The 24,837-nt window shown below is 45.5% G+C and overlaps 1 protein-coding gene across 2 annotated transcripts in view; it reads right to left on the reverse strand.

Annotated features, from left to right (window-relative positions):
- The window catches only part of EYA3 (EYA transcriptional coactivator and phosphatase 3), a 146,684-nt gene that overhangs the window by 73,427 nt on the left and 48,420 nt on the right, over positions 1–24,837 (reverse strand). For both annotated transcript variants that reach the window (XM_065421595.1, XM_065421596.1), the window contains exons 2-4: positions 21,061–21,159; positions 4,485–4,528; positions 1,812–1,891 (exon numbers count right to left, since the gene is read on the reverse strand). In XM_065421595.1, coding sequence (XP_065277667.1) covers positions 1,812–1,891; positions 4,485–4,528; positions 21,061–21,093 — 157 coding nt within the window. In that variant the 5' untranslated portion in view covers positions 21,094–21,159. The remainder of the gene's footprint in view (positions 1–1,811; positions 1,892–4,484; positions 4,529–21,060; positions 21,160–24,837) is intronic.

Here is a 24,837-nt window from a genome sequence, read left to right on the forward strand (position 1 = left end):
AGGAAGACTTAGTCCCAGGCTTATTGGAGTACTTCCTAATCTCCCAACAAGGCCTCATCATGGGGTCGGGGTGGTGGGGGTGGAGGTTCCCGCTGGCATCAGAGTCGGACGTAGCACCAGGAGGCACACTCCTCGCAGAATCAGGCTGATGTACAGTGGGGAAGGAGGGATGTTCCCCGGCCTGGGTCTGACTGCAGTCTCATGGTCATCTCCATGAGATACTTGTGGAGATGAGGTGCACAGCCCTCTCGGGTACAGTTGGGGAAGGACTGCACATAGCCATGACGTGAGCTTCTCCCAAGCAGTAGAGGAAGCGTTGAATTGGTTGTTGCTGACTGAGAGGGACAGCGGGCAAGAGGCGCAGTTTGAAGCCCAAAGTCCTCGTCATAGTCTGGTATCCGAACAGGGGTACGAATGGGGGCAGGAAACCCCTGAAGTCTTCACTAAACTGTTAAAACTATTAACTATTAAAACTAGAAATGAAATAAAACTAGGTAAACTGCCTTAAAAACTGATAAAGCTATTTACAACTGCAATTAGAACAGCATGAGAGAGGACACTGAAGGTTCTGACCCAGACCATGTGGTGGTGAGAAGGAACTGGAGATGCAGTCGGTCCACCCCACCCTTTATATCACCTTGGACGGAAGCACGAGGCAAGTCAGGGCACATGCACGGAAACAACTGACACTACTTTCAAATTCTCTGACTCTGAGCGCATGATGTGCAAGCATAACCACAGTGGAATACAATAGGGACCATCACTTGAAGAACTTTTAGTGCAGTAGCAAGGTCCACACAGCCAGTTAGTGCACAGCAAGCAGAGTGCACTATAGATTTACACCTCCGCTTGCTATGCACTAATTCTTCATATAGACAAGCCCTCAGTGGATTGTAGACACTATGCACCATGGAAGTCCTCAAACGGGGACCCTCACAGAGTTCTGTTCTGTCACCTCTTGTTCATCTGTATTAAAGGCACTAGGGGACATTTTTAGGCATTCTGAACTCCAGGGGTATCAGTATGCTAATGACACTTAGCTCCACATCAAGTACAGAAGATGTACTCCCCTTCCCACCTCTGCCACTGTCTCACTGTGTGACCTTCCGCGAGTTATTTATTCTGCGTCTCAGTTTCCCATCTGCAAAATGAAACTACTTACCTTCACAGTGGTTTTGAGAAACTTTTTCTGTAAAGCTCTGAGAGCTTCCGATTAACTGTGCTTTAGCAGTGCAAATGATTGTAAAAGACTCCACTCAGTGTTTGTGTTTAGGTAGTGACAATTTATGAGAGACGGTTCACATTCATTTGTCATTACCAAACAAAAGTCCCTGCCCAAAGGAAATTACAATCTAGGATTTAGATAATGCACAAAGAGGAATGAACAGGCAAATAGGGGAATGGGGAAGACATGGTAATGATAGAGGAAGAAATGTTGCATTAGTAGTCACAGGTGGTCACCAACCTAACCAAGGCCAGGCAGTAGTGATTTGTAGACATCGCAGCAAAGGGAGGTTTTAAAGAGTGATTTAAGAGGTTGCGATAGTGCCTTTGTGAATTCTGACCAGGAGTTCTTCTCAAGAACAGGGATGTGCGTGGGAGAGGTCAGGAAGGTGTCTGTGAGAGAAACTGACAGGAGGGAGATGGAGATTGGCATCATTAGTGGAGCAAAAGCAGGGGATGGCCTCTGATAAGTAATTAGATTTGAAAGATAAGGTGGGGTAAATGGTGCAGGACCAAGAAGTTTGTGCTTGGTGCAGAGGACCCAATGGACACAAAGAAGGGAGTGAGAGGGTCAGAACGAGCCTTACTTTCACTTGACATGGGAAGGTTTGGGCCAAGGCTTGAAGATTCAGATTTCTGATCACTGACTTCTGTGGTGCTCACTTGACTGAAAGGATAAAAGCACACATTAGCTACCAACATCACTAATCTGTGCACTAACAGCACGGGAAATTTTAAGCAATTGATTTTGACCTTCCTAGCTAACAATGGCCACAGGCTGCTAGGGAAACACTCTGCATTCTGCACTATTTCACATATACCAACACACTAGAATCTGAAAGATATCCTTGCATCTCTTTGTACAAACCTCAAATCCTCACCTCCTTCAGAGTATTAACTCACTAATTTTCTCAAAATAATAAACTTTTAATAGAACACGGAAATCTAATATAAGCTTTGTTGTAATGTGTAAATGTGAAAAATCCCAAAGGGACAAAAATAATCCATGTCACAGCTGAGTCGTGGGTGGCCAAACTTAGTAGTCAGAGCCAGAGTCCATGGTCACAAGACAGGGTTTAGGAGTCAGCTGGGTCAGGATACCAGGAGCTGAGAAGCAGGAGACAAACTGGGGATCAGAACCACAAATCAGGAACCAGAGTCAGGCTGGATCAGGACACCGAGAGGGCAGAAAACAACAAATCAGATGCCAGGAAATCAAGCAGCAGGAGCAGGAAGCACAAGGCACGCAGTCCAGAATGGGGTGGAGCCCAGTTGTTTGGACAGCTTCCTGTTCCTGCTGCTGGCTTAAGTAGGACCAGCCAGCCAGTCAGCTGCTCCGGGACTCTGCCAATAGGACTGCAGGGGCAAAGCCTCAAACTGGAGCTAGGCTTCTTTGGTCCCAGGCAGGCGAGCACCAGCAGACTGCCAGATGGAGGGCTGGAGCTCGGCTGCTCCTGGAAATCGTGCAGACCCAGGTTTGAGACTCATGGGTCATGACAATCCAATTAAAGACAGAAAGACAATCAGAAAAGACAATGCTGTCCCACTCATTTTCTCATACAATTTGATATGCATAGTGTGACAGTGTACCCCATAAATGTATGTATGCTATAACTGGAATAGGGTTTTGCTACATATGCCATGTAACATATCTATGTAAAGGTTATGATCTACTGGTTATGTTCATCCTAGTTGTATGCAGGCACCATTTGTGTGTTCAAAGTTATGAATATTGGCTTTATAATTGCTTGATTTCTAAGTAGCCTTAGTTAGAACATTTGGTCACTTCTTGGGAAAGGAATGTGCAAATTAAGTGCTCAATCAGGAAGCACTTAACAGACAAAAGAGCTTGGAAGACTCCAATCCACATAAGAAGTCTACCTGAGGACGTTCAAGGTAGCATGTGAGTAATGGCTGCTACCTGCAAGTCCTGAGTCATGTATGGGCATGTGACTGGCCCATGTGATTCCAAATCTCCATTTTGTGACTGGATTCTACACAGGGTGAGGAGGGGGTCTCCACCCACAAGAGAAAGTCTATTTAAACCCCTGGGAGACCCCCTCCATTTTGTTTTCAGCTGGCTAAAAAAGGAGCCTCTCCACCCCCCAGGATACTTGAAGAAAACTGGAACAAAGGACAGTAACTACAGGGGGTGTGAGTGATTGCTGGACCCAGGCTAAAAAGAGATTAGTCTATAAAAGGGAGCATTCTGGAACTGGTGAGGATCTTATCTGTATTTAGTTTGATTAGACATAGATTTGCGCATTTTATTTTATTTTGCTTGGTGACTTACTTTGTTCTGTCTGTTACTACTTGGAACCACTTAAATCCTACTTTCTGTATTTAATAAAATCACTTTTTACTTATTAATTAACTCAGAGTATGTATTAATATCTGGGGGAGCAAACAACTGTGCATATCTCTCTATCAGTGTTATAGAGGGCGAACAATTTATGAGTTTACCCTGCATACGCTTTATACAGGGTAAAACAGATTTATTTGGGTTTAGACACCATTGGGAGTTGGGCATCTGAGTGCTAAAGACAAGCACACTTCTGTGAGCTGTTTTCAGGTAAACCTGCAGCTTTGGGGCAAGTAATTCAGACCCTGGGTCTGTGTTGGAGAAGACGGGAGTGTCTGGCTCAGCAAGACAGGGTGCTGGAGTCCTGAACTGGCAGGGAAAACAGGGATAGAAGTAGTCTTGGCACATCAGGTGGCAGCTCCCAAGGGGGTTTCTGTGATCCAACCCGTCACACATAGCATGCTGCTCTCTAAATGTAGTAATAGTGATTAATATTATCAAAGTAAAGATGTACTTAAAAGCAGCTACTAAGCAAAAACTATGTACCATTGAATTAATTCCAAAATAAAAGATCCTATCAGTCAGAGAATTCCTTACACAGTGAATGGTTGTCTCACCTGACTGCTCCATGGAATGTATTAAATAAAGCACTACAACGCAATATTAAAAGCAAGATGTAAGTTGATGCTATTTAAATTCTATGCAGTCATTCACAGAAAATGCTTTTGGCAAGATTTAGCATTCTTAAAAAAGCTCATTGTGTCTCAAAGAATATTTTTGTTTAAAACAGAAATTTCTCAAAATTGTGTTACTTGACAAAAGGAAGATAAATGATAAAAGCCCATGTCTTGTGAAAAATGCACACATCAACATAAAATTGCTTTCTCAACTGAAGCATACAATGAAAACAAGAAACTGACAATTGGTGAACACTAATATAAAAATCAGTACTACACACCTTAAGTTTTGTTCTCCAGATTCCTGCATCTTGGCCTTTTTCACCTGCAAAGATGAAAATGTTCAAAGACACCATGAGAGAGATCTGTCCTTGACAATCTCTGTACACAAGTCACAGGCTGCAGTTACAAGCTAATCATTGTTTGCAACACCGTTACTATTAGCAGCTGTTTAAATTCAAGTAGCCTTGTGTTTGAGTCCTGGAGTTAAATAGTGAAACCTGTAAGTTCCCTGATTTAAACAGCTATTGCTACCCCAGAATTTGTTTGCAAGGTTGCTTTTTCCCTGTCTCCCTCCCCCACCCCCCTACACATTTTTTTGCACTGGGATACTCAACTCCCAAGGTTTGATAGGGACTGTTCTTTGTAACCCAAGGAACTCCGTTAATTCTAAAACAATTCTATTCTGAACAGATCTAGCACTCAAACTGCACCCAATGCTCAGCTGCCATGAACTAGATTCCCTTACCCTCTCCCTAGCAAGGTAATACTTGAAGCAAGAAGTTTAAATCATTTCTTTGTTCACAACAGTAGCAAATCAGAAGTCCCAAATTGCATTTTAGAGTAAGAGAAATTAAACTAGTATTTAATACTGCATTTGTGGATGGCTCACTAGTCTAATGGTAGCATGATGTGCTATTGTAGAGGGATCAATTTAAACACAGATTTGGTCGGTCACTTCTGGTCCAAAATGGACTGGGATCCTATGAAGACTTTTAAAAAAACAACAAGGAGTCCGGTGACACCTTAAAGACTAACAGATTTATTTGGGCATAAGCTTTCGTGGGTAAAAACCCACTTCTTCAGATGCATGGAGTGAAAATTACAGATGCAGGCACTGTTATACTGACACATGGTTTGGGCAATGTCCCCATATCTACTCTAGCGACAGCATCAGAGGACCTAACCACATCAGCCACACCATCAGGGACTCATTCACCTGCACATTTACTAATGTGATATATGCCATCATATGCCAGAAATGCCCCACTGCCATGTACGCTGGCCAAACCGGACAGTCTCTACATAAAAGAATAAATGGACACAAATCGGACATCAGGAATTGTAACATACAAAAGCCAATAGGAGAACACTTCTATCTTCCTGGACATTCTATAACAGATTTAAAAGTAGCCATACATGATAAAAAAAAAACTTCAGAAACAGACTTCAAAGAGAAACTGCAGAACTAAAATTCATTTGCAAATTTAACACCATTAATTTGGGCTTGAATAGGGACTGGGAGTGGCTGGCTCATTACAGAAGCAATGTTTCCTCTCCTGGAATTGACACCTCCTCATCAATTATTGGGAGTGAACTACATCCACCCTGATTGTATTGGCCCTGCCAACACTGGTTCTCCACTTGTGAGGTAACTCCCTTCTCTTCATATGTCAGTATAACAATGCCTGCATCTGTAATTTTCACTCCATGCATCTGAAGAAGTGGGTTTTTTACCCACGAAAGCTTATGCCCAAATAAATCCGTTAGTCTTTAAGATGCCACCGGACTCCTTGTTGTTTTTGTGGATACAGACTAACACGGCTACCCCCTGATACTATGAAGACTTTGTGTCGTTTCCCATTTTTAATTTTTATAACTTCAGCTTCAGGCCCCAGGATCTTGCAGTACTTCTCAAACAAGCCATTTAAATTCTTTTAATCCTACCCACCCCCGAGAGATGCTAGCATCCCATCTTCCCTTCTGTGCAAAGTAGAATGTATCATAATGGACATAATCCAAAATTACCCCTGCAATTCATTTTATTCTTATATGTCTCTAATACAAAGCATGGTGATCTGTCATCACACTAATTTTGGCTCCTTCCATGCAAATAAGCTAACCGCATGATCAGGACACAGAGAGCAGGAGTGTCCAACCTTTTCGAACTGAGTCTCAAAATATTTCAGAAAGGTCAAAGTGCCCCAGTCAATTTGGGGCACTCTCTCTGCTGCCTTCTGCTCCCTTTGTGTTATTCAGGTGTACCATGCTAGAGAGCAATAAAAGACGGTTACTTACCTTCTGTAACTGTTGTTCTTCGAGATGTGTTGTTCACGTCCATTCCACATTAGGTGTGCGCGCGCCGCGTGCACGAATCGTCGGAAACTTTTCCCTCAGCGGCTCCCGTCGGGCCCGCAGGGTCTCCCTTCCCGCCAGAGCGGCGCCCCGCCCTCGCGTATATATATCCCTGCCGGCCCGACCCTCCCTCAGTTCCTTCTTGCCGGTGACTCCGACAGAGGGGAAGGAGGGTGGGAAGTGGAATGGACGTGAACAACACATCTCGAAGAACAACAGTTACAGAAGGTAAGTAACCGTCTTTTCTTCTTCGAGTGCTTGTTCACGTCCATTCCACATTAGGTGACTCACAAGCTTACCATTGGAGGAGGGTAGGAGTCAAGGAATAACTGATTGAAGCACGGCCCTGCCGACCACCGCGTCATCTTTGGTCTGATGGTGGACCGCGTAGTGGGCTGTGAAGGTATGCACCGACGACCAGGTGGCTGCCTTGCAGATCTCCTGGAGCGGGACCTGTGCCAAGAAGGCCGTCGAGGACGCCTGGGCCCTAGTGGAGTGAGCCCTGATCTGAGGTGCAGGCATGTTGGCGAGCTCGTAGCACGTTCGTATGCAACTCACGATCCATGCCGACAGGCGCTGCGTCAAAATAGGCTGGCCCTTCATCCGATCCGCAACGGCCACAAACAGCTGGGTCGATTTACGGAAAGGTCTGGTACGGTCCAGATAAAAAGCCAATGCCCGCCGAACATCCAGGGTATGTAGGCTGCGATGGCTTGGGTCCGTATGGGGCTTGGGGAAGAACACCGGTAAACAAATGTCCTGCCCCATGTGAAAATTCGTGACCACCTTTGGGAGGAATGTAGGGTGGGTCTAAGCTGCACCTTATCTTTATAAAAGACGGTATAAGGAGGCTCTGAGGTGAGGGCCCTCAATTCCGATACCCTTCTAGCCGAGGTGATGGCCACGAGGAACGCGACCTTCCATGAAAGGTGCGTGAGGGAGCAAGAGGCCAGGGGTTCAAAGGGCGGCCCCATAAGCTTAGAGAGGACCAGATTGAGGTTCCACGGGGGTATAGGAGGGCGTGAGTAAGGGAACACCCTCTCCAGTCCCTTGAGGAAACGGACTACCGTGGGGTTGGAGAAGACGGATCTGCCCGAATCCCCAGGGTGGAACGCCGAAATGGCGGCCAGATGCATCTTAACAGAAGCGGGGGCAAGGCCTTGACGCCTGAGGTGCAGCAGGTAGTCCAGAATCAGCGGTATCGAGGCCTGCAAGGGCTGGGAGAGTTGAGGCTCACACCACAGGGAGAAGCGCTTCCACTTGGCAAGGTAGGTTGCCCTTGTGGAGGGTTTCCTACTACCAAGGAGGATTTGCTGGACCTCGTGGGAACATCTGCGCTCCACATCACTTAGCCACAGAGAAGCCATGCCGTGAGATGCAGCGACAGCAGGTTCGGGTGGAGTAGGCGACCCCGATCTTGGGTGATGAGGTCGTGATGGAGGGGGAGGGCTATCGGAGTGGTCACGGACAGTTCCAACAGAGTTGTGAACCAGTGTTGGCGTGGCCACGCCGGGGCGATTAGAATGACTGTCGCCCTGTCCCTGCGGGTTTTTAGGAGGACCCTGTGAATGAGTGGGAACGGGGGGAAGGCGTACTTCAGGCTTCCGCCCCACGGGATTGCAAAGGCGTCCGCCATTGAGCCCGGACTGTGGTTCTGGAACGAGCAAAACTGCGGGCACTGGCAGTTGTCTTTGTTGGCAAAGAGGTCCACCTGGGGAAACCCCCACCTCAGGAAAATAGAACGGAGGACGTCTCGTCTCAGCCTCCACTCGTGCATGAGATCGGACCGTCTCAGCCGGTCCTCCAGGCCGTTCTGGACCCCGGGGAGATATGCCGCCCGAAGGTGCACTGAATGGGCTATGCAGAAGTCCCAGAGGAGGAGAGCCTCGTGACAGAGGGGAGAGGACCGGGACCCACCCTGCTTGTTTATGTAAAACATAGCGGTAGTGTTGTCCGTCAGAACCGACACGCTGTGTCCTCTTATGGTGGCGTGAAAGGTCTGGCAGGCGAGGCGAACCGCCCTCAGCTCCTTCAGGTTGATGTGGAGCAACCGTTCCTCCCTGGACCACAAGCCCTGAGTGCGCTGGTCCCCTAGGTGCGCCCCCCAACCCAGGTCCGACGCGTCTGTCACTAACGTCAGAGCTGGTTGTGGGGCGGCGAACGGGACCCCCGCGCAAACCTGCTGCTGATCGAGCCACCAACAGAGGGCGCCCGACACTCGGGCTGGGATCGTGACGACCATGTCCAATGGGTCTCTGTTGGGGCGATACACCTGGGCCAACCACAGCTGCAGAGGCCGGAGTCTGAGACGGGCGAGCCCGACTACGTGTGTGCATGCTGCCATGTGCCCCAGGAGTTGTAAGCAACATCCGGCCGTGGTCGTGGGGAATCGCTGAATGGAGATTATGGCCTCCTGGATAGCCAGGAATCGCGATACGGGAAGACTCGCTCGTGCCGCCACCGAGTCCAGGACTGCCCCTATGAAGTCCAGCCTCTGTGTGGGGACTAGCGAAGACTTGGGCACATTGACCAACAGGCCGAGTTCCCGGAATAAATGCAGCGCCAGTGTCACATGGGCGCGAACCTCCGCCTCCGACCTGCCCGCTAGGAGCCAATCGTCCAGGTACGGGAAGACGCGCATCCTTCTTTTTCGAAGGAAAGCCGCTACCACTGACATGCATTTTGTAAAAACGTGCGGGGCTGTTGCCAGGCCGAAGGGCAGGACCGTAAATTGGAAATGGCGCTGGTTGACAGTGAAGCGCAGGAATCGCCGGTGGGCGGGCCGGACGGCGATGTGAAAATAGGCATCTTTCATATCGAGGGCAGCGTACCAATCCCCCGGATCCAGGGAAGGAATGATGGTACCAAGGGAGACCATACGGAAACATGGTTTGAGCAAGTATTTGTTTAACTCGCGAAGGTCCAGAATAGGACGGAGGCCCCCTTTTGCTTTGGGAATTAGGAAGTATCTCGAGTAGAACCCTTTTCCTCTGAGGTCCGGGGGAACCTCTTCCACCGCTCCCACTGAAAGGAGGGTCTGTACCTCCTGCATGAGAAGTTGCTCGTGAGAGGGGTCCCTGAAGAGGGACGGGGTTGGTGGGTGGGAGGGAGGGGGCGAGGAAAACTGGAGGGTATAACCTGTCTCCACCGTGCGGAGGACCCAACGGTCTGATGTTATACTGGACCAAGCACGGTAGAAATGAGACAGGCGGTCCCCGAAACACAGGGGTGGATCCGGAACGGAGATGGGTACACTGTCCTCGATCGCAGCTTCAAAACCCTGATTTGTTTCCCGGCTGCGGTTTGTTTTGGCCTTGGTCAGGCATATTGTTGCGTCTACGCCTGTTATCCCTGCCCCTTCTGCGGTACGGCTCTTGCCGAGGGCGAGGATGGTACTGCCTCTGCGGAGGTTGGGGCTTAAAGGGCTTCCTCTGCGTCACCGGGGTATGCATCCCCAAGGACTTGAGGGTAGCCCGAGAGTCCTTGAGGCTATGTAGTCTGGCGTCTGTTTGCTCTGAAAACAAGCCCGAACCCTCGAACGGCAGATCCTGGAGGGTGTTTTGTACCTCCGGGGGGAGGCCAGAAGACTGCAGCCATGCAGAGCGTCTCATTACAACGCCTGACGCGATTGTTCTAGCGGCTGCGTCGGCAGAGTCAAGTGAGGCCTGTAAAGAGGTTTTGGCCACCGCCTTCCCCTCGTCCACTATGGCCGTAAACTCAGGTTGTGAGCCCTGAGGCAAGGCGTCCTTGAACTTGGACACTGATGCCCATGAGTTAAAGTTGTGCCTATTCAGGATCGCTTGCTGGTTTGCGATCCGCAACTGGAGGCCTCCGGACGCGTAGACTTTCCTGCCAAATAGGTCTAGCCGTCTTGCTTCCTTGGCCTTGGGGGCTGGGGCCTGCTGGCCATGCCTTTCCCGTTCGTTAACCGCCGAGACGACCAGCGAACATGGGGCCGGATGGGAGAAGAGAAAGTCAAACCCTTTGGATGGGGCAAAGTACTTTCTTTCTACGCCTTTTGCAGTTGGCGCAGAGGAGGCTGGCGTTTGCCATACGGTCTTATAGTTTGACTGGACCGTTTTTATGAGCGGGAGCGCGATCCTGGAGGGACCTTCCGGGCTCAGAATGTCCACCATCGGGTCCTCCTGTTCAACCGTCTCCTCCGCTTGTAGTGCCAAGTTGAGGGCTACCCGTCGGAGCAGGTCCTGGTGCGCCCGGTGGTCAATAGGGGGAGGGCCGGACACTGTTGTGCCCGCCACGGCTTCGTCCGGTGAGGAGGAGGAGGTCATGGCCTTTTGAGCGTCCTCGTCCTCCTGTAACTCCTCCTCAGCAGGGTGGCCCTCCGGGGTGCGTCCCCTGCCCTGAGTCAGGGACGGTGCCGGGCTCGGTGCCGAGTCCGCCCTCTCTGTGTCAGGTGGTCTGGAGACCGTGGCCTCCGCACGGGAGGCAGGACGGCACCGTGGGGAGCGGGACCGGTCTCCTGAGGGGCGCGATCTCGAGGTTCTGGACGGAGGGCCTTGCTGATGATAGGCCCACGGAGTCCAGAACGGCCACTGTCCAGGATGGCTCCAATGCGGTTGCCAAGAGGCCTCGTGCTCTCTAGCGGCGTGCCCTCTGCAGCCATATCTGGAAAAACCGGAGCCCTCTTCCAACGCTAGGGATGGTGACCTAGAGGGCCACGGCGGTGCCGTGGGGCGGTGCCAGTCCGGTGTCGGAGAGCGGAGCCGTCGGGACCGGGACCGTGAGTAGCGCCGTGCCGATCTGGACCTGGAACGGTACCGTTGACCGCGGGACTGGGAACGGCTGCGGGAGGATGGTCTGGGGAACCTCGCCATCGAAGCGTCCCGGTGCCTGCTCGAGCCGGGCTGCTGGGACGGTGCCTCGCTCGCATCGGGGCCTGGCTGTTTGGTGGCCCGTTGCGCGGCGGGAAGCCGGGAGCCCACCGAGGCGGAGCTCGACCGGGACCGGCGCCGTGAACGGTGCCGAGATGGCGACTGCGATGGGCGCATCATCGCCGGCTTGCCCTTGGAAGGCAGTCGCGGCGGAATGTCTTTAGCGCGGAGTGTGTTGTCGGAGGACAATTCAATGAGGTCCTTTGCTGCCTCAAATGTGTCCGGGGTGGAGGGCTATTCCAACAGTTCCTCCAGCCCTTCCTCCTCACTCGATGCGCTTGTCCCGGGGCTCGACGGGCCTTTCGGCGCCGGAGCCACTGGTACCGGGACCTGTATCAGGGCCGTCACGGCCTTGGCCGCACTTGCGGTCTTTGCCGGTGCCACCTTCTTGTGTGGGGAGCGACCCCGGGCCTTGGGCTGGCTCTTGGACTTGGCCGGCGAAGAAGACCGGTGCCGGGCGTGATCTCGCCGTGGCGGCACCGTAGGTTTAGTCTGCACCGCCGGTGTCGGGTCGTGGACCGATGCCGGGGCACTCCGCACCGAAGCCGACGGTGCCGCGGAAGAGGAGGGCTGTAACGCCGTCTCCATGAGGAGCTGTTTAAGACGAAAGTCTCTCTCTTTCCTAGTCCTGGGCTTGAAAGCCTTACAAATTTTACAGCGCTCCTTCTGGTGTGCTTCCCCGAGGCAACGGAGACACGACTCGTGCGGGTCGCTCAATGGCATAGGCCTGTGGCACGCGGCACAAGCCTTGAAGCCTTGGGCGTGCGGCATGCCCCGCCGCCCAGGGCCGGTGCCGGGGTTGACCAAACCCCTATCACCAAGATATTTTTGGTCTTTGTGAAGAACTAATTAACTACTTAACACTAAACACTTAACTATATTATGAACTGATAACTATTGCTAATGGCTATGCTAAGGGACACTCTCAGGCGAGAGACAGAATTGTTCCAACGTCGCCACGGGCGGTAAGAAGGAACTGAGGGAGGGTCGGGCCGGCAGGGATATATATACGCGAGGGCGGGGCGCCGCTCTGGCGGGAAGGGAGACCCTGCGGGCCCGACGGGAGCCGCTGAGGGAAAAGTTTCCGACGATTCGTGCACGCGGATCTCACCAAGAGTGGTCGTGTGGGGCAGGAGAATTGCCCTCTACTAGCTCATATATGGCCCATAGGCCAGGGGTTCTTGCAACAAATTTTTTGGTGGCCTCGAAGTGTGGCCACCAACTCTTGCTGGTGGCCGCACTTACACTTTTTCCTAAAATTATTTATTTTTCCTAAAATTAATAAAATAGTTTGCACATATATACATCCAAATCATTGTAATTTATGTAAGGTTTGGGTTTTTTTTTTTTTTTTTTGCAGACTCAATAATAAAAATCTTGCACAGTTATCTCTATTCTTTACTGGACCTTACGGAACAGAAACACAAATAAGGTGCTTTGCACATTCTTGTCTTTTTTATTATTGTTTCTTTTGCTTTTTGGGTAAAAGTGGTTGTCTGTATAACGATTCTGAAGTAAATTTAAAATGCTTTTACATAATAGAAGTCTAAATAATGAAAAACATATCTGGGTGGCTTGGGTCTGGGGAGGGAAAGGGAGGCACGGCTGTGGCTGCTCCTCCGGGCAGCTGGGGGGGCTTGGGGCTTCGGCCAGCCCGGAGCTCCTCCGGGCAGGTGGGGGAGGAGGGGGGGGCAGGTCTCAGGGCTTTGGCCAGCCCAGGGGGTGGGGAGGTGCTCAGGGCTTGTGGCTCCAGGTGCAGGGGGCGGGAGCGCAGGCAGAAGGGGTGCAGTCAGGGGGCTCCACCAGCTGCCCATGCACCCACCACTCACCTCCTTACCCCGGGCCCACCTCCTGTGTCCCTCTTCACTCCCAGGCCACAGACACCCTCCTGCCCGTCACGAGAACTCCCACTCGCTGATGGCTCACTGTTCACCTCCTCACTGCCCCGCTCGCAGCCAGATCCCACTCCTGCCTCCTCACCCTGCTGCTGGCTTGCCGCTTGCCTCCTTACTCCTCCGTCAGCCCCTCCACACATGCTTCACCGCTCACCTCCTTACTCCTCCGCCAGGGCCTCCCGCCTCACCGCTTGCCTCCTCCCCCCTCCCCACCCCGATCCACCCGCTGCTCGCCTCCAGTCCTCACCCCCACCCACCTCCTCACTGCCCCTGCTCACCTCGCCTCTCGCCTCCTTACCCCCCCGCCACTTGCCTCCTCACCCCCCCGTATACCCGCCGCTCGCCTCCAGTCCTCACCCCCTCCTCCTCACCGCCCCTGCTCACCTCGCCTCCTTATCCCCCCGCCACTTGCCTCCTAACCCCCCGTCCACCCGCCACTCGCCTCCAGTCCTCACCGCCCACGCTCACCTCCTTACCCCCCCCACTTGCCTCCTCACTCTCCCGCTTGCAACCAGACCCTCACCCACCCTCCTCACCCTGCTGCCTCCTTACTCCTCGCCGCTTGCCTCCTTAATCCTCCGCCAGCCCCCCTCCCCCACCACTCACCTCCTCACCCCCCTGTCTGTCCATGCTCACCTCCAGTCCTCACCCCTCGCCTCCTTACCTATCAGGGAAAACATAATAAATTCTACCAATGCCTTACACCCTTTACCCCTGCCTGTAAGTAGCTCAGTAATGAAGAATCAATATTTCATTGGGAGGTCACCTCCTAACAATGGCCCAAGACAAGATGCCGATGCCAACATCATTCACTCTCCCAAACCGCCTTTGAGGCCCTTACCCATGTGGCAGCCTCCACTGGCCTGCAGCCCACAGCAGGAGTGGCTCCAGGCCTGCCCTGCTGAGCATTCAAAAGAGGCTGGTTCAAGGCAGTTAGTATTAGTACACCACAGCAGTTAGGAGCCCCAGCTATGGAGCAGGACCCCATGGCACTAGCCACTATACAAACACAAAATCAAAAGACAGACCCAGCCCCCAAAGAACTCACAACCAAAGCATAAGACAAGAGATAACAGATGGAGACAGACAGATGAGGGAGCACAAGGAAACAATGAGACAATATTGGCCAGCACGACAGGCAGTAAGAGGTAATTGCTCTTTCTACTTCAGGTTGCTCATACAGGGTGTCCCATTTTCCCTCCGCTTCTGTCTAGTGTGTGTATACCTTCAATGGCAAGGCAGAAGTGGGATTTGTTGTAATAGCAACTAGTGCAGAAAATCCTGATTCCCAGAGATGCTGTGGCAAAAGGCACGAGTGCTCTCAAAACTGCACTTAGTAGTTCTGGGTATTCCCCCCTCGTAGGTTTGTGTTTCAATCACCTTTAAATGTTATATTTGATACCCCATATGCTTTACAGAAACTGTCCTGGTGAATGATTCCACAATGTTATAGGAACTAAAGCAGTTCATTTTCTGGCAGCTACATCTACAGTGGGAATAGTTTGCTGGAGCAATTTAAAGAGAGGTCACATGTCAGTTTAAATGCTACAGGAGTGCACAATCAGTATCAATAGAGGAATTTTGGAGTCAGATACAAAGATGTTGTGCATAGTTTGGGGGAGATTCTGCTCCTCCTCTGACCGCTCAACCGGTAGCCACGTAACTCCCTGCTTTCTCCATCGAGGAAAGAAAATGCAAAGTGAATGTACTTGGAAAGCAGTTTCCTCCTCCCCATACTTCTCTCAAGTTGTCTCTTTTCCCACCTCACCTTACCCCCCTGATTCACCATGAGTATCCCTCCTCACCTCGAAAGCTCTGCGGGACTCCCCGCATGCCATAACCCATGCCATAATGCCTAACAGTACTGGGGAAATTCAAGTTGTTTAATGTCTGCATCAGAATAATGCAAAGATAAAAAAAATTCCACTTAGCTAATATTATGAAGGCACTGGTCATGGCTCCATAGTTAAAGTCAGGCAATGTATGCAGAAAGTTCAATAATTAAATAATTCCACCATCAAATCCCCAAAACTAGTCAAAGACAGTCATCGCTGCAAACAGACAGATTAAAACAGAAGGGGAGTTCTAAGTCAAGCCTCTAGAAGTATGATGAGCCTAACATTTACAAAAACTGTCAAGAGGTGAGATCGCCTCATTTTCTGAACCTTCAAATTTCCCCTAAAATAGCTTATCTAGTTTTCCTCAAACTTCAGAAAAATCTGACTCTAGCACAGGATCATACAAGTAAAGTTTCAAACCAATTGGTTTAGTTTTGGAGAAATTAGGGGTAAAGGGGTCAAAATAAGTTTATAAGTAGGAGCTGAACTTCAACCCTAACTATGGAGATAAGTGGTCTCTATATGCCATACAAAAAACCAAGTAGGTTATTACGATTGTAAAGTCAAGCACGCAAAGATTAGAAAATACCAGAATTAAGGACGCCATTACAACCTTCACTACACTTTGACGTTTGTGTGTGAACTTTCTTTCTTTCTTTTTTTAAGTGCTAACATGGGCTTTTTTTTTCTCTCTCATAGATTCCAAAGCTAGAAAGATTCATTGTGATCATCTAGTCTGACATCCTGTTCAACACAGGCCATAAACCTTCCCCAAAATAATTCTTGTTTGAACTGGAGCATATCTTTAAAAAAAAAAAAAAAAAAAAACATTGTAAAGTTTGATTGTAAAGTTGCCAGTGAATCCACCTCAACCCTGGGTAAACTGATCCTGTAACTAAATACCCCACTGTTAAAAATGTATTCCTTACTTCCAGTCTGAATTTGTTTAGGTTCAACAGTCTGCTTGACTGAAAAGCCCATTATCGTATATTTGTTTCCATGTAAGTACTTATAGACTTTAATCAAGTCACCTCTATAAGGCATGTTTTCTAATCCTTTAATCATTCTCATAGTTCTTCTCTGAACCCTCTCCAATTTATCAACATCCTCCTTGAATTCTGGACACCAGAACTGGACACGGGATTCCAGCAGTGGTCAGACCAGTGCCAAAAACAGTGGTAAAATAACCTCTACTTCTACTCGGGACTCCTGTTTATACAAACAAGGATCGCATTTGCCCTTTCGGCCACAGAATCACACTGGAAATTCATGTTCAGCTCATTAGCCACAATGCCCCCCAAATCTTGTGGAGCATTTCCCCAACCACACCCCCAATTCTTGAGGCATGCAGAGGTGGAGTATCACTAATTCAATCATCCTAAGGAGGGGAGTTAAGACTCCAGTGGACTTTATGAGCACATAAGGAGGCCTTTACCTGCATAAATGTGCTATCCACCAGGTGAGCTTTGTGAGCCTTGTCAGACCTCCCCAAGATCTACCCCTTGTAATCCTTATATTTGTGGCACTCCTGCAAGCCATAGAAACTTGGGGGTATGTGGAAGATGGTGGTGAGTGGGCATTCAGCAAGGGAACATGGGTAGACTTCAAAGAATGACGAGGGCTAGGTGGGGGAGATAGAAGGGAGTGCTGCAGAGAAAAGCTGAGCGGTAGTACTTCACTTCTGAACCTAATGAATCTCCTGTGGAGTCCTGCTGACATGAACAACAGGAGATGTGTCTTCTCTTCCTGCTCCTGAGCATTCCCTTACAACACAGACCAATTTGCTCCTGGCAGTTCTGCCCTTGTCCCCCAGCCAGAGACCTGTCTTCCACAATGCACAACTCCAGAAAATAGCTGATTCCTCATCAGAGAGCTAGGGATAAGGGAACAAACAGATCTAAGTGAAAAGAGCACTTAGGAGGAACTACAGGCACAAAAAGAAAAAGCAACCAGGAGACACAAGTTCTTCCCTGCCTTCTCCACCTGGCACACCTATGTTTCAGCAGGGAGTCCCACTGCTGTGAACCACTGAAAGACAGAAGGGGGTGGAGTGGATGAAAACAGCTTTTGCTGGCAGGACAGTCTACAGGAGGGCAGAACCCCCAGTAAATCATAGCAAGGGATAGCTCAGTGGTTTGAGCATTGGCCTGCTAAACCCAGGGTTGTGAGTTCAATCCTTGAGGGGGCCACTTAGGCATCTGGGGCAAAATTGATCCTGCTAGTGAAGGCAGGGGGCTGGACTCGATGACCTTTCGGGGTCCCTTCCAGCTCTATGGAGATAAGTATATCTCCATATTTTTTTTTATATTAACATCCTGCCTACATAAACCTCATCAGGTCCCCTACACACCACCTCTCCCATGAGCCTTAGAAAGTCAGTTGGCCCCTACACCTACCAGCTCCCACCATCACTCATGCCCCTTGGTGAGACTACTGGAAGAAGCTTCCTAATCACTGACCCAGTGACTAGGCTATAGTTTGAGGTCTCCCTCTGCAAGTGAAATGGACAAAGATTTAGCTTTTTAAAAAAAAAAAAAAAAAGTTGAGGTCCACACCAATGTTCCCAGTGAAAAAGTTAATGATTAAAGTGTGACATGATTTGATCGAACTCCGGGGTTCGAAACTACATTGCAGCTAATCTAGTGTCCAAGGATCCAAATCTCATCTCTTTCCTTTCTAGTTTTTATTTTATTTTGCTAACAACTGGCAAAAAAAAAAAAAAAAAAAAAAACCAACACTGATGAACCGCCCACCTCCTCATGCTAGGGTTTCATAACTGAAAAACCCCTTGTCCAAAAGCGTCTAATTTTGTAGAAAAATTCTACCTCAGTCTAAGACTTAACCTACTAGTTCTGAGAATGAGATATTTTTTTATCTATTTTGGAGGTAAAGTCAGAATTATAATGGAAATTTAGTTTCAACTTTACAGAGCAACTGTAATGTCTCCATAACAGTTTAATAGATTAGCCTGAACCATTTGCATGCAGTTTGTAACTCCAACAATAGGGCTCCTAGTTATAGCAAAAGAATACAACAGAATGACTGGCTGTGAATGCAACTGCAGTAAAATAGTGCTCCAATCTCAGCTTCCAAGATTGCAGAATACCGCCCAACACTGAAAGCTCATGCACAAGTGAAGAGCAATGCATTTTTCGGTCATCACTCTAGCCCAATGGTGGCTATTCCTCCTCTCTGCTCTGGCAGCAGCAGCAGCTCTAGCTTTCTTGTTGCTAGTGTTTATGGGAAGTAATCACCATATTGGAGGGCAATATATGCAGGATGTCTATGATGAGTATTCAAATAATATTTTAAAATTGGCCATGCTCATGAGATTTTATTGATTCTTGAAATTTTTATCTCAATTTTGCAAAACTGTCAAGAAAAATTTACCAGCCGTGACACAAAATCTACTTGCCCACCTTTTGCCATGCAGGGTTAGAATAAGTTACATATAATTATATCACTTTTTTTTTTTTTTTTTTTTTTTTTAAAACAGATCACGGTATGGGATTACTTTTGAAAATTGTAATCCCGATAAAAATACAATAACTTTTCATAAGAAACAGTAACCTTTGGATCACTGACCATCACTCTTGCCACATACCTACCTCCTCACCTTCGTCTTCAATTCCCAGTCCTTCTCCTGGGAACCCCAAACCACTGAGTGGCAGCCCACACTATGCAGCAGACAGCCCCCTCTTATTGTTGCAAAGCACTTGGAAAGAAAAGAAGGGACAGCAAAAAACAGGGACTAAATTGTCCTGCCTATCAAGATGTCAAGATGCAGGACATAACCTTTATGGTGGGATATTTTGAGATGGGTAACAATCATACCACACAACATCTATAAAAAGCAATTCATGTAAACTTCAAGCAGACATTACAGTTATTCCACATTTGAATAATACCGACTGAAATAGGAAATAATAAATTGTCTGGAATTACTCCTTTTTCCCCATTCTTCCAAATATTTTGGTAAAATAAATCAGATAAGTAATCAATAATATGTAACACTATCTTTTGTACTAGTAATCAGTAGTTTGTAATAGATTACATTTTCAAAGTAACAGTTGCCATAATTAATCAAAGGGGGAAAAACTGGGAACCCAGATATATAAAATATCAATCAAGTGCTAATGAGCTAGTAGAATTTTGCAAGGGTGAATTCATTCCTTTCCTTATTTTTAAATGGTAACACTAGGTTTCAACAATGCTCTCACTGTGAAAAATAATGTTAGCTACATTCATTAGTTCCCTCCTTCACTAGGTACAGGTGACAAACAAATATTTACAGGCAATACAAATAGCACATCAGTGCAGTGGTCAATCTATTCCACTAGTCCATCTCGGACAGTGGCTACTAGGAGACTCAGAGGAAATTGCAAGGAAATTCATAGTGGGTAATTTTGGAATAATCTGCCCATTGAGAAAGTTTCCTCCTAACTCCTGTCAGAGGCTGGCTTATAAATGAAGCATGAGGATTCATAGACCTGTTTTCCTTACCTATGGATGCTATTATGGATGTTTTCATTACCTATATAAATGTCTTATCCTCTTCTGAATCATACAGAGCTCTGAATCTCAACTGAATCTTCTTGTGGCAGTTTCCCACTCGTGTGTGTGTAGTATAGGAGAGTATTTCTTTGATTAGTTTTAAATTTCCTGCCTTTCAGTTTCATTGAATGCCCCCATGTCAGTTTATCCATTCTTGTGATACACGAAGAGTTACAAAATATTAACTAGATTTCTCAGATTGAAGAACTGTATCTCCTCCAGTTAACTAGTCTGAACATCCCCAAAATATTTCCTATGCAAAGATTATTAAATCTACATTCCTCCCAAAAATACCCCCATGTTTTCTAGTACATTTGATAACTTCAATATAAAAAGTAGCCACAGGCTACCATAAAAATGAAGTAATGTTTTCTGGTTTTGTTTGCATCAAGCTTGACTGAATTCTAAATATAACATTGTCATTATTTTTTTTGTTTGTAAAGTAATGTGTTTAATTATGACACTGTTGCATTTACTTTAAAGTTAGATGTGGGACTTTTATATCAAATATGCTGACTATTATCCTGCATTCATATTTACTCTTCCAGAACTGACAATAACATTCCATCTAAGTAATTTAAAAAACAAATATGCACTAACATTTCAAATATCTTTAAGAACTTTGTCGACAAATTTTCTATCAAGAAGAGCATGGTCAGTGATAAGAAGCACCTCTGAGGAATTTTGAAACTGTAAATATAAATAGTAAAAATTAAAATGTCTTGTTTTTGTTACAGTATTTAAAATCAGTTATTAGCAGAACTTTGGTTTTAGGATGCAGCAAATAGGATTTAAAAACATATATCACTCCAACCATACTTCTTACCTACAGACACTGTTAAATTAAATTAAAGGTGACAGTACTGCTTTCCTGCAACAGCTGCTCACAATGTACTAGAAAATAGGGAACTTCTCTAAGCTCTTCTGGGTACCAGAAGAAATTAAAGAGCATAGAGTTTACAGTAACTATTTTACAAGTGCTATCTTAAATAGTAATTTTTCATTTTCTATAAATGGTTTGAAACCATGTATTTCATTTTACAGGTTCTGAACAAAGCAAATATTTATTATCCATGATTTTAAACGAAGATATTACAAACTTCAAATGTACCTATCCACTTGTTTTATTACTGTAGTTTGTATAACCCCAGTTAGGCTAATGCCCAATATATTTTACCAACAGGAAGAATGATCCCCACATCTAGAAACACACAACAAATGTAAGGCATATTTCCTGTTATCCATTAGAATAATCACAATTGACTTTTTTTAGACTACTGACTTATTTTCCAATAATTTATAAGATTTTACAAATATACTTACAGGTTGTTCTGGTAAGTCTTGTGCCTCTTCCATGAGTATTAATATTTTTAATATGCTTAAATGTTTAGAATGTGTGTCTTCATCTGCAGTCTTCAAAGCCTGTTAAAAAAAGGTGTTCATAGCTTTATATACTTTGTGGGGTGCTTATCATTTAGGCTATCAGAGAATATTCATTTCTATATTTTCTGCTCTCAAGCTTTCTAAAGTCATGTTGCCATCTCTAAAATAAGAGACCAAACTCGCATATGGAGGTTTTCTAAAACAAAGATTTACCATTAAGCCCCAAAGACATAAACAATGGTGGGGGGTTTTTAAATGCACGTGGCACATTTCTACTGCATTTCACTTGTAACATACTCACTATAGAAGCCAATATATTAAACATTTCAATCATACACGTGCGCTGTGATTGTAAAAACACTTTAGGATTACCAGAGTTAATTTAAGTGATCAACTCCAGGCTACTATGTCAGTAAACAGAATGATACAATCTAACCTGTTTTAATTTAGAACATTTACATAACTGTCACACAAAAAATCAGGACATGACTCACAACTAAATGTTTCTACAAGCAAGACTGATTATTAGCAATAACTATTTAAATTGCACACTTAAGAATGAGTAGTCTGACCTTTTACTTTGAAAGAAAAAGTTAATTTCAAAGAAAGTAAAGCTTTTAGTACTAAATGCTATCTGTATTAAGTGCCGACTGTAACAAGCAAGAGTCAAGACTCACTGGAATTACCATAGAAAAGTGTAAAAAGCAACAGAGGGTCCTGTGGCACCTTTAAGACTAACAGAAGTATTGGGAGCATAAGCTTTCGTGGGTAAGAACCTCACTTCTTCAAAAGTGAGCATTCTGAAGGAGACTACTTTCAGAATCGTTTTACTGAATTCCTATAGTCTGCTACTCAAAAAATAAAATAAAAAAACATTACTTCCGCAGTGTTTTTTTCATTGGCTGGCTTTTTGGCATTTAAAAAAATAAAATCCACTAGACTTATGCCAACAAACAGTACCAACAGGATGCAAAATGTAAGAGGTTGAACAGTGACACCCAACTTTGAATATGAACCATTACAGTTTAAAGTTTAATTTCTCTTTGATTACCTCTTTATCTCCAAACCACTGACGTAAAAACTGTCAGCCAAACTCTGTTCATAACACTGAAATCAATGAGTGTTTCAAGAACTGATTTACCTTCAATATGCATTCAATGGAGTAAGACACTTCTCCCATGATGTACACTAAGATATAAACAATTTCATATCCTCCCTATAAATCAGTCTTTCCCACAAAAAGACACATGAAGCACACAAAAGTAGTACACAGCCATTTTACAGCTAGGTTAAAGCAACCACAAAAAGCACTGAAAGAATACATCATAATTTAGGAATACATAAATAACAGCAATGTTCATAATTTATTGACTGTGTTAGACTCTGACCCTGTCACATTGCCATGGGCTTCAGTGGAAACAGGACTGGCCCTATATTCATATCATATAGCCGCTGTTCTCTCGGCATTTGGATTCTTATATTTTGCCCCTTACACTGTGGTATCTGAGCACCTTCCATATAATGAAATGATCCCAATGAAAAAATAAATAAGTCAAGAGGTATGACCTTACACAATATACTCAAACTGAGCCAAAAAATCCAGTTCAGTTCAAACCAAAACTAATTTTTTAAAATTTTTCTTGGAAAACAAAAAATGAAAAAAATTCACTTTGGGTCAAACAAAACCAGTTTGACCTGAAATTTCTCAGTTTTCCATTTTGGGGTTGGGGTCGGGAGGGTGTGTGCGCGCGTGCATTTTATATAAAAATATATGTATAAAATTTACTGTGTATAGCACACACCACACAGCAGATGAAGGAGTGGGTGGTAGACTGAATTTGTAGTTTGTCAGTTTAAATTCATAGCATCATCTTACATATAAAAAGTTCGTTTCCTTTTTAATTGTAATTTACTCCTTTTAATAAATAAAGACTGGAAAGGAAAATTGTGGAATTTAAAGATTCTTGAAATATTTTCAGAACTACGGAGTAAATTCTTTGAAAGTTTACAGCTGAAACAAAAAGAAGAATATTACTTTACAAATCAGATTTTGATTCAAATCCTATCTGACATTTTGACCTAATGCTTCCATTAAAAAAAATGTTTATTTGGTTTGGTTTTTTACAGAGAGCAAGAGCAAGAGCGAAAACTTTCTTAGTTTTCTGATCTGGATTTTTAATTTTTTTTTTTTTTTTTTCAAATAAATCAAAGGGCAAATTTGTTCTCACAAATGCTGGAATTACCATTGAACAACTTAATCCAAACTCACATCTAGTTTATAAATAGAGTTACAATTACAATAAGAAGATCCTCCTTTTCAAACAAATAGGACAGCTTGCTACCATGAATGCAGAAAGCTTTTCCAAATCAAACCATTTACTACACCAAAATCAAAATGAAATTAAAATGGAGAAACTTCTTGTCCAAGTGGCAACTGAACTTGAGCCAAGACTGTTTCCCAGAGGAAAGGAGAGTGTGAAACATTTGCTATAATGAACAGAGGACATTTGCCATTTAAACAGAGGACATCCTATAAAGACCAATCCAAGTTGTAGCTAGGGTTACAGAGAAGCACACAGAACACAACCAACAGAAGAGAAAGCACGCATTACAGGGGTTGGGATAACTGTAGTGCAGTTGGATAGAGGATTAGGAGTTCTCTAAGCAACATAGCTTTTTAGTTTAGAGTGTCTGTTTAATGTTTTATTCACCTTTTGTCAGGACACAAGATGGGTGGCATATGCCATATTATTTAGCAAACACACACCTTTGCTGGCAGAAAGTTGGTAAAAAAGTTAGAGAAAATGAATTCTAATTTTCACCATTTTTACTACAAACTAATTTCAAAAGCAGATTTTTTAACTCCTGAAACATTAAGGTAACCATGCTTTGATAACTGTATCTACACACTTTCCAGTGGACAATCGGTAAAATATTATTGTATTGGTTTTTTTAAAAACCACCCTCAGCATCCCTAGGTCCCCTATATAGTCTGAACTGTTGTACTGTTTCATTTAGTCCACATACTTGGGTCTTCAAAGCTTCCAAATGATGGCTAACCTCATAAAAACATGAAGTCACAGCTCAACAGATTAAGAAATCAGAGTATTTTCAGGAGGAAAGTAACTGGTACCTGTGAATATAAAGCTGTACTGTATACAAAACATGAATAATTCAAAAACCTACAGCAAGCCACTGTATGACAGGAAAAAGAACGTGGAGTACTTGTGGCACCTTAGAGACTAACAAATTTATTTGGGTATAAGCTTTTATGGGCTAAAACCCACTTCATCGGATGCACGCAGTGGAGAATACAGTAGGAAGATATATATACACACACACAGAACATGAAAAAATGGGTTCTTTTTGCTGATACAGACTAACACGGCTACCACTCTGAATGACAGGAGGCAGTCTGGAGTTTCAAGATTCTGAACAAGATTTGTGAAACAGTACATTTCTTTTTTTAATTGTGAAAAAAATAATTGTTTTATTAAAGGACACAAGTTCAGTGTTTAACTGCTGAACTGTCTTCAAGAAACAATATTCTACTAAAAATAAATAGCAATTTTCATCAGCTGCAAAATAGAATTACGAAAATATAGTGACACACTGAAATCTGAATCAAATTAATAAAGTTTTAGTGCTTTTTTATTTAAACCTGATTTGTAATTTTGTTAATTAATTTAAGCTACTTATTATCATTATGGGCAAGTA

Source organism: Emys orbicularis, chromosome 23 (genome assembly GCF_028017835.1).
Source record: "Emys orbicularis isolate rEmyOrb1 chromosome 23, rEmyOrb1.hap1, whole genome shotgun sequence".
NCBI classification, from domain to species: domain Eukaryota; kingdom Metazoa; phylum Chordata; order Testudines; family Emydidae; genus Emys; species Emys orbicularis.